Source organism: Sylvia atricapilla, chromosome 6 (assembly GCF_009819655.1).
Source record: "Sylvia atricapilla isolate bSylAtr1 chromosome 6, bSylAtr1.pri, whole genome shotgun sequence".
NCBI classification, from domain to species: domain Eukaryota; kingdom Metazoa; phylum Chordata; class Aves; order Passeriformes; family Sylviidae; genus Sylvia; species Sylvia atricapilla.
The window spans coordinates 9,262,571-9,279,413 of record NC_089145.1 but is presented as its reverse complement, the minus strand read 5'-3'; the positions used below and the strand labels follow the sequence as shown (position 1 = coordinate 9,279,413).

At 62.9% G+C, this 16,843-nt stretch overlaps 2 protein-coding genes across 2 annotated transcripts; one reads left to right on the top strand and one right to left on the bottom strand.

Moving 5' to 3' along the window:
* Positions 1 to 2,578: 2,578 nt before the first annotated feature.
* Positions 2,579 to 8,703, top strand: PKP3 (plakophilin 3). Its single transcript, XM_066320598.1, has 13 exons — positions 2,579 to 2,798; positions 3,791 to 3,867; positions 3,983 to 4,689; positions 5,051 to 5,174; positions 5,296 to 5,500; positions 5,702 to 5,876; positions 6,020 to 6,137; positions 6,342 to 6,509; positions 6,831 to 7,016; positions 7,164 to 7,317; positions 7,524 to 7,716; positions 8,101 to 8,188; positions 8,431 to 8,703. The coding sequence occupies exons 1-13, from the start codon at positions 2,579 to 2,581 to the stop codon at positions 8,464 to 8,466; spliced, it is 2,451 nt and encodes an 816-aa protein (XP_066176695.1). The 3' UTR covers positions 8,467 to 8,703.
* A 1,208-nt stretch (positions 8,704 to 9,911) lies between these two features.
* SIGIRR (single Ig and TIR domain containing) lies at positions 9,912 to 13,003 on the bottom strand. Its single transcript, XM_066320297.1, has 9 exons — positions 12,997 to 13,003; positions 12,544 to 12,871; positions 12,323 to 12,453; positions 12,019 to 12,159; positions 11,783 to 11,926; positions 11,609 to 11,711; positions 11,379 to 11,529; positions 10,635 to 10,815; positions 9,912 to 10,493 (listed from the first exon to the last, which is right to left on the bottom strand). The coding sequence occupies exons 1-9, from the start codon at positions 13,001 to 13,003 to the stop codon at positions 10,291 to 10,293; spliced, it is 1,389 nt and encodes a 462-aa protein (XP_066176394.1). The 3' UTR covers positions 9,912 to 10,290.
* Positions 13,004 to 16,843: the final 3,840 nt, after the last annotated feature.

The window sequence follows — 16,843 nt, the reverse complement described above, 5'->3', positions numbered from 1 at the left end:
CTGTCCCCATCCGCCGGCCGGGGTGGTGCCGGGGCTCTGAGGCTCTGACATGTGCGTCTGGTGGCTGTCCCACACCGGCCAGCTCCGGCCCCGAGGTCTGTCCCTCGGTGTCCCCAGCGTGGCTCCTGGCACGTGCGCGCGGTGTCCGGGCGGCGCGGAGCCACCGCGGCCACTCCCCGCCCCAACGCCGATGGCCCCGGCGGGCACGGCCAGCCCCGGGCACCCGGGCTGGGGGACGGCCACTCGGTGCTGCTCGGGGGGTGGGAGAGGACGCGGTGCTCCCAGGAGCCGGGGCTCCCCGGGAATGTGGCTCTGTCACCGCGCGAGGGAGTGACAGGGATGTCTCCAGGCTGGGGGGCGGTCAGCGACAGCTTTAGGGACCCCACGTTGGGTTTATTTAACTCTGTGTCCTGCCGGCTGTGGTGGGATCGCCTCGGGAATCCCTCAGTTTTGCTTCAGATGTTTTCTTTGTGCTGTCTTGCTGTTTTTAAGCCCCCTGGTGTATGTATCCCCCGCCTATCCTTCCCCAATTAACGAGCTGCTTCATGAGGCCAGCGCTGCCCGTAACAGCTCCAAACATTCCTTGAATCCCTCGGGACCCCCAAATTTCCATTTGTCAGCTGCAAGGCGGTGTTATGCTGGGAGAATGGGGGTTTGGGAGGGAGATAGAGCTGGGGGAAGGTGGGGGTGTCAGCGGGCTCAGGGTTGTCCCCGGAGCCCCTCTGTCTCCTGGGGCTGGGGGCCTCCCGGGATGGCCCCGATCCCCCGGGATCCTGGCACGGGCACGGCGGGCAAGTGTTGGCTTGCAGAGGGAGCGATCCACCCCCTCCGCCCGCTGCGGGGGGAACCCGTGATTCATCCGGGCTCCGAGGGTTGGGAGCGCCCGCCGAGCCCTGCCAAACTCCGTGCGCCCGTGGGGTGGTGCCGCGGTGGGAGAAGAGGGGGGGCTTCGGGGGTTTTCCTGGGTGCTGTACCCCAAAAGGCTCAGGAGTGGCCCCGGGGCAAAAGGGGCCTCCCACAAACCCCAGAGCTGGGGAGGTGGGTTGGAGGGGGATCAACCCCCGTGTTGGTCCTCAGCACATCGGGATGGTACCGCCAAGGGGAATTTGGGGAGCCAGCAGGGGACTGTCATCCCAAACTGCAGGCCCGCAGCTCTTGCCACCCCGCCCCTGCCCCGGCTCCTGCTGACGGCGGCACATTCCTCGGGGACAGCCGCCCTTTTCACCCCCGACCGAAGCGCACACGGTGTTACCGCCGGGTGTTGTAAACCCGGCCCAGCCCGGAACGCTGCTGGAGCGGTGACGCCAAGCGCCGAGCCAGGGCTGGCCACAGAGCCAGCCCCGCGTGGCCACGCTCACCCCAAAACACCTGGCCGGCGACACGGAGCCACCGTGTCCCCAGCAGGGGCCGAGAAGGGTCACAACTCCGGTCAGGAATGATCCGCTCGCTCAGCGAGCCAGGGCTGCGGGACAGCGGCGCGACCTGGCAGCGGGGGGATTTCGGGAGCTGCTCCGGAGCGCAGCGGGCCGGGGGGACGTGTGTCCCCAGCCCGGCTGTGATGGGGCGGCTCGGCAGGTGGGGCCAGGCTAATTAGTACCTGTGGTGACAGCGGGGCCTGAGTCACCGCGTTCGTCACCGCGGGCCCGCGGCGCTCAGCCGCCCCTTTTTTATTATTGTTGTCTTTTTTCGTTCCCCGGCTGATTTGAAAAGCAAAGCAGGGAGGGTCCAGCCAGGAATTACTGCGGGGAGCCCCCACTCCAGGCCGGACCCCCGTGCCAGATGGGGGTCTAGAGTGAGCCTGCAAAGTGATGTTGAGCGATCTGGGGGTCCCTGTGGAGGCAGCCTGGGGCTTTGTGGTCAGGGGCTGGTTGAGGGGTCTCCCTGGTGGTCTGGGACACCCCTAGGAGCCCATGTCAGCGTCTGGGGCTCACTGGAGTGACAATCTGGGGGTCCAGAGCACTCTCCTAGGAGGTTTCCTGAGGGTCTTGAGCTCATTGCAAGGACACTGTAGGGGGCTGGGGCTCAGTGGCAGGGCCGTGTGAGTCTCTGGAGGCCAAGGGGAAGGTTCTCTAAGGGTCTGGGGCTCTCCTAGGAGACCACGTGAGACTCCAGGGCTCACTGGAGGAACAATGTGAGTGTCTAGGGTTTAATAGCAGGGATCAATGGGGAGGCTTCTGGGCGGCCCAGGGCTCTCCTGGGAGGTTGCCTGGGGGTCTTGGACTCATTGACGGGACAGTGTGGGGGTCTGGGGCTCACTGGTGTGGCTGCCAAGGAGTTCAGGGAGTGACTGTCTGAGGGGATCCTGGCTTTTCCCAAGGTAGGACCCCCAGACCACCCGTCTCCCTGTCCCCACGAGGTTCCCCCTGGGCACCTCCACCTGTGCCAGTGACGATGGTGATGGTGTCAATGGTGACAGTGGCCCCGTTGGGGCCCCCTCCTTTTCCCGGCGAGGCGTGGCGGCGGGGCGGGACGGACGGGCCGGGACGGAGCCTCCCTACGGCTGGGGAACGCCGGAACGCCGCCACTGCCGCCGCTCACCTGCGCAGGGCGGCCGGGCTGGCCGCGGCCCCTCGTCGCCATGCAGGAGACTAACGCGTTCCTGCTGTCGGCCCTGCAGCCCGAGGCCGGTGTCTGCTCCCTGGCCTTGCCCTCGGACCGGCAGCTGGACGAGCGGGGCCGGGAGGCGGCCGAGGCCCAGCGGCTGCGCAGCGCCCGTGTCCAGGAGCAGGTCCGCATCCGCATGATGCTGCGGGGGCAAGCGCCCGCCCGCCCCGAGGATCTCGCCGACGGCACCAGAGGTGGGAGACCCCCCGGGACCCCCTGGGAACACGCGGTGGGACGGGTGGTGGGAGCCCCTCGGCCGGCACTGGGCTCTGGGCGCACCCCGGCTGCGGGTTGGGGGGTGCCCCCCGCCCTGACCGAGTTCCTCGAACGCCCCCGAGCATCCCCACCTCTGGGACCAGGGGTAGCTCAGCCCCAGCGCGTGGGCTCGTTTCACCCCGCTCGGGGTCCTGCCTCAGTTTCCCCGCTTGCCCTTGGAGGCCTTTGCGCTGGTGGGGTCCCACACCCTGCGTTGGGTTGGCAGGGGGGAGGATTTTCCCGCCCTGGCAGAGCCCCCCCAGCCCTGAGCGGCAGCGCTGGCCGGGCTCCAGCTCCTCCATTTAACGTCTGCGCCGGCGGCCTCCGCCCTGCTGCCCCGCCCGGCACCGCCGGGATCCCCCGAGCCCCGACCCCCGTGCTGGGACCCCGGTGGTGGGGACAGAGCCCCTCGGACACCCCGAGGGCTGCCCCGGGCGTGACTCACGCTCCTGGCACCGCCAGCCCTGGCGGCGTCCCTGTCCCGTCCTTGGTCCTTGTGCCGTCCCGCCGGCAGCCCTGGGGCGGTGGCAGGGCAGATGGGCAGCGTCAGGTGCCATGGGGTGTCCAGGTCTCTGCCAGGGTCCCGTTCCCAGGGCGGGGGAGCCGGGACTGGCTGTGGGGGACGCCTGGGCTGCTGATCCAGCTGCGGCAGGGGGGACCGGGCTGAGCCGCGGCGTCCCCGCCAAGGTGGCAATTAGTGCCCTCGCCGTCGGGGCATGAGGCGGGGCGGGGAGGCCACTTCGGCTCCCCGTGGCCAGCGGGCAGGTGAAGGCGGCCTCCTCCCACCGCTTTGTCCCCCCAGCTCTGCTTGCACTGCCGTGGTTCCCACAGCAGGTCCCCCTGGGATGAGCTGGGGCGATCTTTGATCTCGAGATCCCTTCCTGCCCTGCCCTGCCCATGCTTACACTGCCTCCTCTGGGCTGTCCTGCAGGTGGTCAGTACAGCTCGACCCTGCGCTCCTCCTTCAGCTCCCGTTCCCAGAGCAATGGTGTGGATCCCAAAGCCTCGGTACGTACCGGGGCTCTGTCCCCTGCCCACCACCTCGGCTGTGCCGAGGACACCTCTGAGCTCCCCTGGTGGGGACGGAGGGATGGGCTCCTAACCTTCCCTTTTCCCCCTGCAGCTGTACCAGCCGCTGGCCAAGCAGGACTTCGGCACGCTGCGGGGCAGCGGCTGGTCCTCACGCTCAGCCGTGGACCTCACCCCGCACAAGCGCGTGGCCACCATCAGCAACGGAGGCCTGGCCAAGGGCCGTGCCTACGCCGCCGGCTACGCGGCCTCGCAGGTGGCCGCCACCTCGCCGCGGCCCAGCTCCTTCCACGAGCGCAACTTCCGCTGCCGGCAGAACCTGGACACGCTGTCGCTGCGCTCCCTCCGCCTGGCCGACGGGCCCGTCCCGCTCGCCGACGACCGCTACAGCGTCCTGTCGGAGCAGCTGGATGCGCCGGGGCACCGGCAGCTCTACAAGAGCCAGGCCGCCGGCGGCTTCGGCCGCTCCTTCGCCTTCGAGCGGCAGCTGAGCTCCGGCACGGCCTCCAAGGCCGGCTGCGACTGGCTGGACGGTGCCGAGGGGCCGCCGAGCCGCACCATCCGTGCGCCCGCCATGCGCACGCTCCAGCGCTTCCAGAGCAACAACCGCTCGCGGCTGAGCGCCGGCTCCTTCGGCACGATGCCGGCGGCAGGCAGCGGCGCCTTCCTGGGGCTGGGGGAGCACAGCTCCCGCGCCCCCTCCGTGCGCAGCCTGGCCGAGTCCGGGCACCACCTGGCAGAGCCGCGCGCCATGGAGATGTACAACGGGCACAGCACGCTGCTCAGACACCACGCCGGAGGGTGAGGGCCGGGAGCTGCTCCGGGGTGTCTTGGTCATTGTCCCCACTGTGGTGACCTGCTGGGGTGGGAGGGTGAACCCCTCCAGCTCCCACTGGGCACAAGGGATGTTGGGAAGAGTGGTGGGATGGTGGGTGCAGCTTGGGCCTGTGGTGATGAGCCACAGCACAGGCTGACCTTTGAGTGTGTCCTGCTTCTGACCGTGGCTCCTCCATGGACACATCCTGAGACGTGGCAGGAGGATGATGCTTATCCCCTTGGGAATGGAGTCCCCTGCATAGGACACATTGGGAAGGACGTGGGTTGGTGGGGCTCTTTGGAGATGTGGGACACTCTGCTGGGACTCACCTGGTTGTAGTTCCAGGTTTGACGACATCGACCTGCCCTCAGCAGTGAAGTACCTGATCGCCAGTGACCCCAACCTGCAGGTGCTGGGCGCTGCCTACCTGCAGCACAAGTGCTACAGCGACAGCAGCGCCAAGAAGCAGGTGAGCCCCTGGAAGGGTGGGAGCAGGGGGTTTCCCAGCCCCACTGACACTGCAGGCAGGTGCAGGGGCCGGAGGGAGCCCTGGGAGCGCAGTGTGTCTGACCCCCCGGGCTGTCCCCCAGGCCCGCAGCCTGCAGGCCATGCCCAAGCTGGTGAAGCTGTTCAACAGCCCAAACCAGGAGGTGCAGCGCCACGCCACCGGCGCCATGCGCAACCTCATCTACGACAACACCGAGAACAAGCTGGCGCTGGTGGAGGAGAACGGCATCTACGAGCTCATGCGCACCCTGCGGGAGCCTGACGACGAGCTCCGCAAGAACGTCACAGGTTGGGGACAGCAACGGGGTGGGCAGGGGTCCTCCTCCTCTGGGGTGGTCCTCTACTCCCCTCATGTGAGTAGAGCTGGGATGATGCTCCATGGGGATGATCCCTTTGCTTGGTTGTCACCAGCATGAGCCCCCTGGGGAGGGGAGTTGGGGTGGATGTGGTCTCCAGCCATTCCGGTACTGAGAGTCCCTCTCTCTGCAGGGATCCTATGGAATCTTTCCTCCAGCGACAACTTGAAGGATCGCCTGGCCCGGGACACACTGGAGCAGCTCACAGACCTGGTCCTGGTCCCTCTCTCTGGGCTGGGGGGCTCAGGTGTCATCCAGCAGAACCCCTCAGAGGCAGAGATCTTTTATAACTCCACAGGCTTCCTCAGGTATCTCCTCCAGGTCCTCCCACTGGGAGCAAAGTTTTGGAGGAAGAGACAGGAGTACTGTCTGCAGTGCTCTTTTTGGACTCAGGAGGGGGTGGCTGTGGGGCATCCTGTTCCCTCCATGACAGAACCACATTCCCATGCAGGAACCTGAGCTCTGCCAGCCAGCAGACCCGGCAGAAGATGCGCGAGTGCCATGGGCTGGTGGACTCCATGATCCACTATGTGAACAGCTCCCTGGAGGTGGGGAAGTCAGAGGACAAGGTGAGCCCCAAGCTGACTTGCTGCTCCCCTGTCCCATTGTGCAAAGGCACATCGTGATGTGATGCTGGGAGAACCGGCCTGGCTCTATCCAGACTCAGTGGGCGCAGCTGGTGTCATGAGTCTGCCATGGAGCACCTGTGCCAGCTCGACACACCCTGCAGGTGGCCCAGGGATGACGCTCTCATGTCCCCTTGTGCCCCCCAGAGTGTGGAGAATGCTGTCTGTGTCCTGCGCAACCTCTCCTACCGCTTGTACGACGAGATGCCCCCGTCCTCGCTCCAGCGCCTCGAGGGCCACCGGAGGAACGCCGGCGGCACGGTGACGGGGGAGCTGGTGGGCTGCTTCAGCCCCCAGAGCAAGAAAGCCCGGGAGGTCAGTGGGGGCTGTGTCAGTCCTGGCCGTGTCACCGGGGTGGAGCTGGCACTGGGAAGTGCTGGCAGCGGAGGTGATGCCAGGGTGGAGGTTGACGCCAGCCTCAGCTGGTGGGTGGGACATGGGTGAGCACAGCAGAAGGTGAATCAGGTGTTTGGGGTGAATCAGGGTGCTGAATCCCTGCTTTTCCATGCTGTTGGGCATGATGCAGCCAAGGTGACCTGTCAGTTCCCTGCCCAGCAGTTCAGGCCAGGCAGTCAGGGAAAAGGGAACACTGCGGAGGGGACACCCCCAGAGTCTAACAATGCCCCTGTCCCTCAGCACTACCTGAATGCAGACATCGTCACCTTCACGGAGGTCTCCAAGGACCCCAAGGGCATGGAGTGGCTCTGGAACCCGCAGATCGTGGGCATCTACAACCGGCTGCTGCAGCGCTGCGAGCTCAATAAGCACACGACAGAGGCGGCCTCGGGCGCCCTGCAGAACATCACAGCCGGGGACCGCAGGGTGAGGCCCGGGGAGAGCCAGGGGTCCTCACTGCCTGCCCATCACAGCCGTGCACCTGGGCAGGGTTCACCCTGAGCTGCTCCCAGTGAGTGGGGGGAGGAGGAGGAGGGAGCTGGCAGAGTCTCCAAGGGGGTGTTTGCCTTGCAGTGGGCGGGTGTGCTGAGCCGGCTGGCGCTGGAGCAGGAGCGCATCCTGAATCCCGTGCTGGACCGTGTCCGCACCGCCGACCACCACCAGCTGCGCTCCCTCACTGGCCTCATCCGCAACCTGTCCCGCCATGCCCGCAACAAGGACGAGATGTGTGAGTGCCGGGGGTGAACCAGGGGTGGGGGGCTGCTTCCCAGCCTTTTCCTTTGCTTCCTGTTTTCTCCAGCCACATCCCAACCCCATCCTGCCTGCTGCATCCCCACTTGCAGCTGAGCCTGTGGGCTGCTCCATCCTGTCCCCAGACATGGCTCTGTCCCCTCTGGCTCTGGCCACCAGCCCTGATACGCCCTTTGCCCACAGCCACCAAGGTGGTGAGCCACCTGATCGAGAAGCTGCCAGGGAGTGTCGGGGACAAGGCCCCGCCTGCCGATGTCATTGTGAACATCATCGCGGTGCTCAACAACCTGGTGGTGGAGAGCCCCATGGCTGCCCGGGACATCGTCTACTTCGACGGCCTCAGGAAGCTCTTCTTCATCAAGAAGCGACGGGACAGGTGGGAGCTGCCATGTTCCTGCTCATGCCTTGGCTCCTGTTCTGCTTTCCTCTCCCTCCCTGCTCCAGCAGCTCTGGAATAGGGTCGTTTCCCTTCCCAAGCCTTGGTGTTAGGAGTCCCCACACTGGCTCAGAGTGGCCTCATGGCTACCTTCCAGCCCTTTGTCACTCCATGAGGACACCCCATCATCACCACAGCTGCCTTTTCCCATCAGGGAACCTCTCTCTGCTCCTGCCTGTTGTGGTGGGATCCAGATGTTCACCTCCTGTCTCTCCCCACCTACACTAAGCCCCTAATCCCTCTGGGGTGGTCACCTTGGGCTGGTGGGCACTGTCCTATGCTCAGTGGTCCCCAAAACTTCATTGCATCCTGTCCCTTTCCCAGCTCGGACAACGAGAAGTCCTCCCGAGCCGCCGCCAGCCTCCTGGGAAACATGTGGCAGTACACCAAGCTCCACCGGGACTTCAAGATGGTACGTACCCATTCCAGAGCCTCCCGCAGCCAGTGGGAGGATCCCTAGTGAATCAAGGCCAGAGGGTTCATCCCGGAGAGCCACACTGCCTAAATGCTTCCCAGGATGTGGTGGGGCCCTGTTCCATGCCTGCTTCTCCTCAGATGTGGGGATATCCCAGAGCAGGTGGGGTGGGGACAGTGTGGCCCATCAGTGCTGGAGCAGAGGGGCTCCGTGTGCCTGATGGGGCTGTCTCCTTGCAGAAGGGGTACCGGAAGGAGGACTTCCTCAGCCTGTGAGGACACCCTGGGAGCTGGAATGCCTCGCTGGGATGCTCCGTGCTGCCGGCCCTGCCATGGGCAGGCTGCTTGCTGCCGGAACCCCGCTCTGTAGCCTAAACCCTACATCCCATGCACCTCCCCCCTCTGCCAGGTCCCCTTTCCTGGCTGGAGGACATTTGTGCTCCCTCTTGCCCAGCCTTAAACCCAGTGGCTGCTTTTGGCTCTGCTGTGGGGCCCCACTGTGACCCCAGTTAGGGGGGGTGCTGCCCCATGGAACTCCTTGGGGGCCCTTTCCCACTCTCAGGGAGCTGTCTGCAAAACTTGGCTTGTCCTGCAGCTTAACAGGGAGGCAGAAGCTACAGAAAGTTGGGAAGGCTCCTGTAAAGCAATTCTGGGGCAAAGGGGCTTCTGGGGGTGCTTCATCCCAGCTCCCTGAGCCGCAGGGCCGGTGGCTGTCCGTGCCCTGTGCCACTGTGGGATGTGCTGTGGTTTACACTTCTGTTCTACCCTGGTTGGGTGGGGATGGGGCTTTGCATGGCTTGGGGGCTTGGAGGGCTCTGAGGTGGCTTCCCACGGTTTATGGGGTGGCAGAGCACCTGCAGGGAGCTGGGAAATGCCGTGACAGTGCTGTGCTCCCCCTTTGCTAGAGAGGGTGGGCAGGGAGTTTTGCCTGATGGGGCTGCCGGTGCCCTCACTGCAGGAAGCCTGGGAGGGCTGCAGGGCTCCATCTGTCACCCTGTAGGGGCTGTCCCAGGATGGCACAGCTGCTGCTGTTGCTCCTCACCAGCTGCTGCCAGGGCTGGGCCCTGCTGGCACAGCAGGAGCAGGATCCGGGCAGGGCCGGCCGGGTCGTGTTTGCTGTGCGGCGTCACCCCATGGGTGGGGAGATGCCCCCGCTGTTCCCGGTGCTGGGTGCAGACGGGTCCAAAGCTCTCTGTGTCACATGGTGACTGGGAGGGGACACACGGGTGGGCTGGGGGTGGCTTTGGGCTGCCAGTGGATTTGGGGCTGGGGGAGCCCCCATGCTTAGGGGGCACAGGGCGCCCTGGGGGGCACGATGTAGAGTAGGTAGAGGGGTGGGAGGATGGGGGGAGTGCATGGAGGGGCTGGAGTGGCCCCCACGGTGAGCGGCACCGGTGCAGTCACAGCTCGGGGTCACGGGGTGTTTGGCTCTGCAGCTGTCTGTGTACAACCCCCCCAGCCCTGTGTACCCCTGAAATAAAGGCCTTGAGTAACGCCCACCTGTACCTGTGTTTGGATGGCACCTGGGAGAGGGAACAGTGACACCAGTGCCCCGCTGCCACCAGCACAGGGTAAGCTCACCTCGTGGTGCCACACCACACTGTGCCTGGCATGGCTCTGAGTTAGTGGGACACTGGTGTGGAAAGGATAGACCAAAGTACTGCCTGTGGCAGGGAGACACTGCCATGTCACCTGTGTCCCCATCATGGATAGACTCAGTGGGTGCGGCAGCCTTTTATTGTCACGGGGGTTTCCATACGGGACAAAGGTGCTGCCACCACTCCTGCAGGGCACTCCCTAGGGCTGGGGCACATTGTTCCTTGGGAAGCATCACCCATGCCAGCGCTTGTCCATCATGGAGGAAGAATGTCCCTGCCATCCACTGCAAGGGATGCGGCCCAGCCACCTGGGTGGCACCCAGGGGTGGCACTGAGATATTACAGGCAGGGTGCTCCTGGCAGTGGTTTTCCGGTTTTCCACTTTGGAGCCGGCTCCTGCTTTCCCAGCATGGCCGTGGCTCTGATCCCATAACTCCCGGCCTCCTCGGCCCTGACCTGGTCCGTGTGTCCCCACAGGGATGGGGGACACCTGCGCTCCTGCTCAGATGTCATCCTCTGTCACCAGGCAGTAGAAGTCTGTGCGGGCGCCGTAGTTGCGCGATCCCAGATCCGAGACGTCGAGCTCGGAGCGCTGCCCCTCCCGCAGCTGTGCATCCTCCGTCCCGCTGGATGCCGGGGCCCTGGGAGCGCTGTGGCCACCGAGGCGGGGCGGCGGGGGGCTTCCGAAGACGCGCCCTCGGAGGCCTGGCAGGAGCAGGGAGAGGCGTTTAGGTGGAGGGGGAAGAGGCTGGACCCACCGCGCCGCCACAGGAGCAAGGGGGCAAAGCCCAGGAGCGCCCTCCACGGCACATCTGTCCCCTCGGGAGAAGCAGCAGGGACACGGACCTTTGCCGAGATCCCCATCTGGGTCCAAGTCTCCCGCGCTGTCCAGGTAGCTGCTGTGCAGGATCAGCATGGGGTCCTTGTCCTCCTGCAGCTGGGTCTGCGGGTCGCCCACGCTCCCCAGGAAGGACACCTTGCGCGGCAGGGCCAGGCACAGCTCCTTCCAGAAGTCTGACGATGGGGTCTGCAGGGGCCAGGAGGGGATAAGCCTGGCCAGGACCACTGGAGCACGGCCCCGCACGGATTCATGGGCTCGGCTCCCTCTCCCCAGCACTGGGAGCTCGGCCAAGGTGAGGCTGTGCTCCGGCGTGGCACCGTGCCCACGCGCCGGCGGAGAAACCGGCCAGACCTGCTAGAACACTCCCCAAGGCTCCAGCTCCCAGCCTGGCCCCAAAATGGCCGGAGTGGCCCTGGGCCAAAGCTCCACTCTGGGAGCTGAGGTTGGAGAAGCCCCGGAGTGTCACGGGGTCCTGACCATGCAGGTTTGGGGGGTGAGCTCCCAGATCCGGGGCTCTTCTGGTTGGGTTTTAAAATGTTCTCCAAAAGGTGAGTGCCCCAACCTGCTCTTTAGCCCTGGAGCTGCAGAGGGCAGCAGGGAGGTTGACCCAAAATGGGGAGCTGGGAATGGAAGGGGGTGCTGGTGGGAAGGGTCCTGCTCGGTTCCCACCATGGGGTAGCCCCAAAAGGCAGCAGGGAGGCTGGCACAGTGGGATTCTGAGGGGGGTCAGGATCCTGCTTGGCACTCACCATGGAGCTGGCTCTCCACACCAGCAGGGTCACGGCACTTCGGTGCTGCTTCAGCAGGGTGATGGCAGGGTGAGTGATCTCCCGGTACTGGCTCTCGAAAATGATGAAGATGGGTTTCCTGGAAAGCTCCAGCAGCCTCCAGAGCCCTTCCCTGCGAGACATGTGGGTGACAGGAGGGTGAGGGAGCTGCCAGCCCCTCTCCTTTCCAGTGGGAGCTGCTCTGCTCCTACCTAAAGCTGCTGTTGCACCAATCCTGCTCCAGGTACGTGACGGAGAGCACCACGATGAGGCGCCGGCACCGGCTGACATTCATGATGAGGTCAGCTGACGGCTCTGCAGGCAAAAAGGGTGTCAAGCCCCCAGGTCCCTCTGTCAACCCCTGCACAGCCCAGCATGGTGCCCACCTGAGTTGGGCAGGATGTTCTGCTCATCCAGGAAGAGTTTGTAGCCATGGCGGTTTTCCAGCTGTGGCTTCACGATGAAGTGGACAAACTTACGGTCATCGGGAGCAGTGGCATGGGAGACGTAGGCATCATACAGCTTCCCATCTGGGGAGATCCACGGAGCAGGGATAACATGGGCTGTGTGAGCCCCTGGACTGCAGGAGGCTGTTCCCAGTGGGGTGTCACCTAGGGCTCACCGTTGATCTCCAGCTCTCCATAGTGGTCCCGGTACCAGAGGAGCGCATTCAGGCGGCACTGGACGTAGAGCACAGCCAGGAGCACCAGGAGCACCAGGACCAGGAGGGCTGCCAGCACTGCTGGCACGTGCCCCGCCGCCTCTGCCAGGACAGAGAAGAGCACAGTGAACAGCATATCTGTGTTTGGTGCAGATGTGCACCCTGATGTGAGAGAGGCAGCAAGGCTCCTATCACTCTCCTCAATCCCCCAGTCCACCTGGGCTCTTCATGGGATGCCCCCTCCCTATTCCCAGCAGGTCCCTACCTGCTCGCTGCAGGGTGAAGGTGGCTGTGGCATTGCTGATCCAGCAGGCAAACACCCCAAAATCAGCATCGTGGGTGAGGTTGAGCTGCAGGACGGTGGCCAGGAGCTGCTCCGAAGAGTTTTGGCCAGACCTGACGGGACATGGGGATGCTGTGGGTCGAGCCGTGTGGTGACACCCCCCTCAAGCAAACGGATGGATATCCCCAGGGTAGACTCCTTACCAGACAGTGTCCTGGCTGCTCCCGCTGTCCAGCCACTGCCCATCCTTGCTCCAGGCGGGAATGGCCTGGCAGTGCTCGGGGCCCACCCAGCGCACAGTGCAGTTCAGCTCGACCCAGCTCCCCAGCACCAGGTCCAGCGTCTCGTTGGCAGCTGGCACCAGGATTTCGGGAGGCACACTGCAAAGGTCTGGGGGCACATAGGGGAGGGGGTTTGGATGGAAAAGCTGATCCAGCTCCCCCCAGGGCACGTGACTGCTGTAGCCATCCCAGAAAAACAAGCTCTGCCTTGGGGGTCTGGCGGTGAGTGGTGCTCGTGGCTGATTAGCAACTGGTTTGGGGGACTGGGAAGGACCCTCGGCACCCTCAGAGGTGACACCAGAGCAGGACCCCCAGATGAGCTTGCATAGGGATCCTTCCCAGCTGAGAACAGCGGAGAATTGGGATTTCACCTACCTGCCATGGTGCGCTCAGGTGACAGGTGTGGGCGCTGCCAGCATCTCACGTGGCGTCTTCCGGGGGAGGCAAAGTCCACCTGCCTCTGCCACAGGGCAGGCTGGGCTGGGGATAGACCGGGAATAGCTCCGTGAGTGGCACAGGGAGGCCACCCCCATCAGCCCCCGCAGCGATTCTGTCTGGGGGTGGTGGGTGCTGCTCTGCAGTAAAGCCAAAGCCACGTCCCACCCACGGTCTGGTGGCCACTGTGTCACTGCCCTCCCTGCACTGACTCCCAGCCTGGCTTTCCCAACCATGAATTTATGCGTGGGAGATGATTAATGACTAGCTGGGGGTTGCAGGATTTAAAAAATGTGGCTTCAGCTCAAATCCAAAACCAAGGTGGGGAAATGAGCTCAAGCCATGGGAAACCAGAGCTTTGGGGGTCTCAGTGGTACCTCATTCACCTGCCAACCCCCTGCCTGGGCTGCAGAGCTGCCTCCAGCCTGACATGCCCTTGAACCTGCTAATTACCAGCGGTCTGCTTTGTTTATGGAAACGCAGCCTCCCACCTGGAGAGCTCCCTGGCGGGTGCGGTGTTCCCGGTGTGTTGGGAGCCTCGGCGCGTTGCTACCCCCTGGCTGTGCCCAGGGATTGGCACAGCTGCATGACATTCCAGGCAAGCGGGGAGCACAGGGATGGCACACAGGGACCTCCCCCTCCCCAAGCTGGCATCACCAGCGGTGTCACTGCTGTGGCCCCATGAGAAGAGGCGGATACAGGGAGCAGACAGCAGAGCAGAGCCTGGCAAGGCCGGGCTCCTCTGTCCCCACACACTGATGTGGGAGATGCGGGTGCTGGGGGCTGAGGTGGAAGTTTCAGGGATGTGACGGTGCCAATGTTTCCATGGTAAACACCTGGCCTAACTCCGGGAGTCAGGAGGGGTGAAAGCTTCTCCCAGGGCTCCTCTTTGCTCTGGAGCCTCAGCACTCCTGGATGCACCCTGATTTGGGGTAGGAGCAGGGCTGGTCCCCCCGTGTTTGTTGGTGGAATGGGAAGGGGAGGTCTGTGGTGCTGCCTGGCTTGGGGCAGGGATGCAGGCACGGTGTTTCCCTCTGGAACAGCCCAGTGCCAGGCGTGGGGTGAAACCAGGGATCAAGGTACGCGAGAGACACCCAGTACGTGTTCAGCTTGACCAGCTGGAAGTGATTTATAGCTGAAGGATTAACTGAGTTTCTCCATGGCCGGGGAAGGAAGAGAATGGGATGGAGATGAGTCAGCCCACCTGGATTTTACATGGAGAAAGGGTGGGAGACGCTCACGACGGTGACGTGGGGCTGCCTCTGTCTGGCTGGGCGCCTGGATGGGTCACTCCTAAGCCATTTTCTCTGACGGTTGGAATAAGGAAGCTCCAACAAACTGCAACCTGGCCAGGGGATGTGGGGAAGCCCCCAAACCCCCGGAACCCTTTACTCCAAGGAATGACAGTGTTGGATAACAAGGGAGAGAGGAACATCGGCTAAGGGGCAGCAGTGGCTCCCATTTCCCACATCCTGGCATGAGGATACCCTGGGTTTGAGGCAGAAGAGTTGTGGGGTCGTGAATGGTGGCTGGGTGTGGCATTCCCTAGAGCACGGCCATGGGGAAAGCGAGGAGGGCAGGCAGGCACCATGGCCAGGGAGTGGTGGGGTAGGTGTGCCGAGGGAGCAAGCGGGATGGAGAGCTGGAGGAGAGTGAAGGAGAGCCAGAATGGGAATGCACAGGGAATAGGGTGAGGATGAAACCCTGCTGACCTTATCTGAGGTGGCTTCAGCATGGAAAGGGAAGCAGAACAGAGCTGCATTTACCTTTGGAGCTTCCCCAGCCTCAGGCTTCCTGCTCGTCGCCTCCCGTTTGAGCCGACCCGACCGGCCCGATCAGTGCTTGGAATTTCTCTCTTTTTTTTTTTCTTTCTGTTTTAATAGTTTATCTATTTCTCCTCCCAGTTCAGCCCCTGCCCTCGGCCGGGCACTCCCGCTGCCCCAATCCCTGGGCGCCAGGCCCGTGGGAAGGGCTGGCTGTCCCTCCCTCCCGCTGCTCCACCTCCACCTGAACCTGCCGGGGAAAAAGTCAACAACTCCGGCTTCAGGGGAGGAGAGACGAGAGGAGAAAAAAGAGGACGGGGACAGCAGCACACCCAGCACGTGTCGCAAGGCTTGGGGGCCAAGGAAGAGCCCCCTGGTTTTCCATGGCTGGAAGAGCCCACAGAGATGCCAGGGTGGGAAGGAACCTGCCGTCGGCTGTGCCTGTGGGCATCGTGGGGTCTCCGGTTTGGTTCCTTCTCCTCCCTTTCCTGCCTCTCTGTGCCTGTAGAGCCTTTTTGCCAGATGAAGCTGGTGCTGGAGGTGGTTGCTCCGGCTGGCACTGGCCGCGGGGAGCCGGATCCGGCTGTGACCGCTGGTGGACAGCAGGTATCCCCTGTGCTAATTACCATAGAGGTGATTAGAGCCTCGGCACGCCCCGGGCATGGATGTGGTCACGGGCAGCCTCTGGACAAACACCAGCCTGAGCAGCAAAAGCATCAACCAGCACGTGATTTGAAGCCAAAAAGGGACGAAGAGGCCCACAGATGCCGTGTATGTATTTTTATATATTTGTATTTATATATATAATAATAATATACTATTATATTTAATATTATGTAAATTTATGTAGATATATATTGAATAACTATGTGTATATAAATAAGCAGGCAGAGGTCACAGGTAGGTCTGTGGGTCTGTTCCTCCATGGGGAAACACCCCAACTCTGACTCCTCATTGTTTAGGATACAAACTACCAGTGCCGTTGGCTTGTAGTGGGAGGGAAAGGGACAGAGGGAATCCTGTTGGATCCCTGGGGAGAATCCCCTACTCCCGGACCCCACAGCCACTGGTTGTGTGTGTTTGGGACAGGAGGTGTTGGAGCAGCCCTTTTTGCAGGGCTGACCACTTGTTATGGACACTGTGATGGTGAAGGATTGCATGGAACAAGCCCAGGTCCTGGGAATGGCAGGGGTGTGGGGAATCTGGGGAGCAAATCAGGAGCTGATATGATCTTTCTTGTCCATCAGTGTTATCCCTGTGATAGGTAAGTTAAATGGAGAAGCAAAGGCAGTTTTGGTCGTAGTGGTGCAAAAATAGGACAAGCCTGAGGGCTCAGCAAGCTCCTTTCCATTCCCTATGGGATCATTAGTGGCTTTCTATGCTCTTGGGAGTGAAGTTTTGAGGCTGAGTTGACCCTGGTGCCTTTCCCTGCACTCCTGACTGGGGTGTGTCACTTCCAGGCACAGCCCCCAGGACTGACACCTTGGGAAGTGTCTGTGGTGGGACCTTCATGGGACATGGGCAGTGTCAGGGTGATCTGGGTCACTACCAGTGGGAAAGGAGGGGGCTGCCCCCGAGTTCTGCCTCTGGATGCCCCTGAGCTGTGGCACCTGTCCTGGGGTGTCATCCCATTCCTGCTGCAGACAAACCTGTTCTGTCTGGAGTAGAGGGGACAGCCAGTAGTGGTGTCTCTAAAGGAAAAGGTGGGATAACTCTGTCATTTGGGATTTGCTGTGTTTTTCCCATTTTCCTCAGGTATTTCCATTATCCTGGCACGTTTACCAGGCTGTGTTCTCACTGTGCATGACCAGATCCTGGTGTCCCACCAGCCAGCTTCCACACAGCCCTCAGGATGGGCACTGCAGCTCCTACCTGCTGTGATTGTCCCCACTAAGACAAGGAAAGGTTTTGGGGGATGATTTGGGATAGCAGAGGAGGAAAGCAGGAGCAATACCAGGCAGCAGGTGACAGTCTTCGTGTCCACATGGGTGTTGTGTTTATTTACCAATATCTGGTGGCAGCTG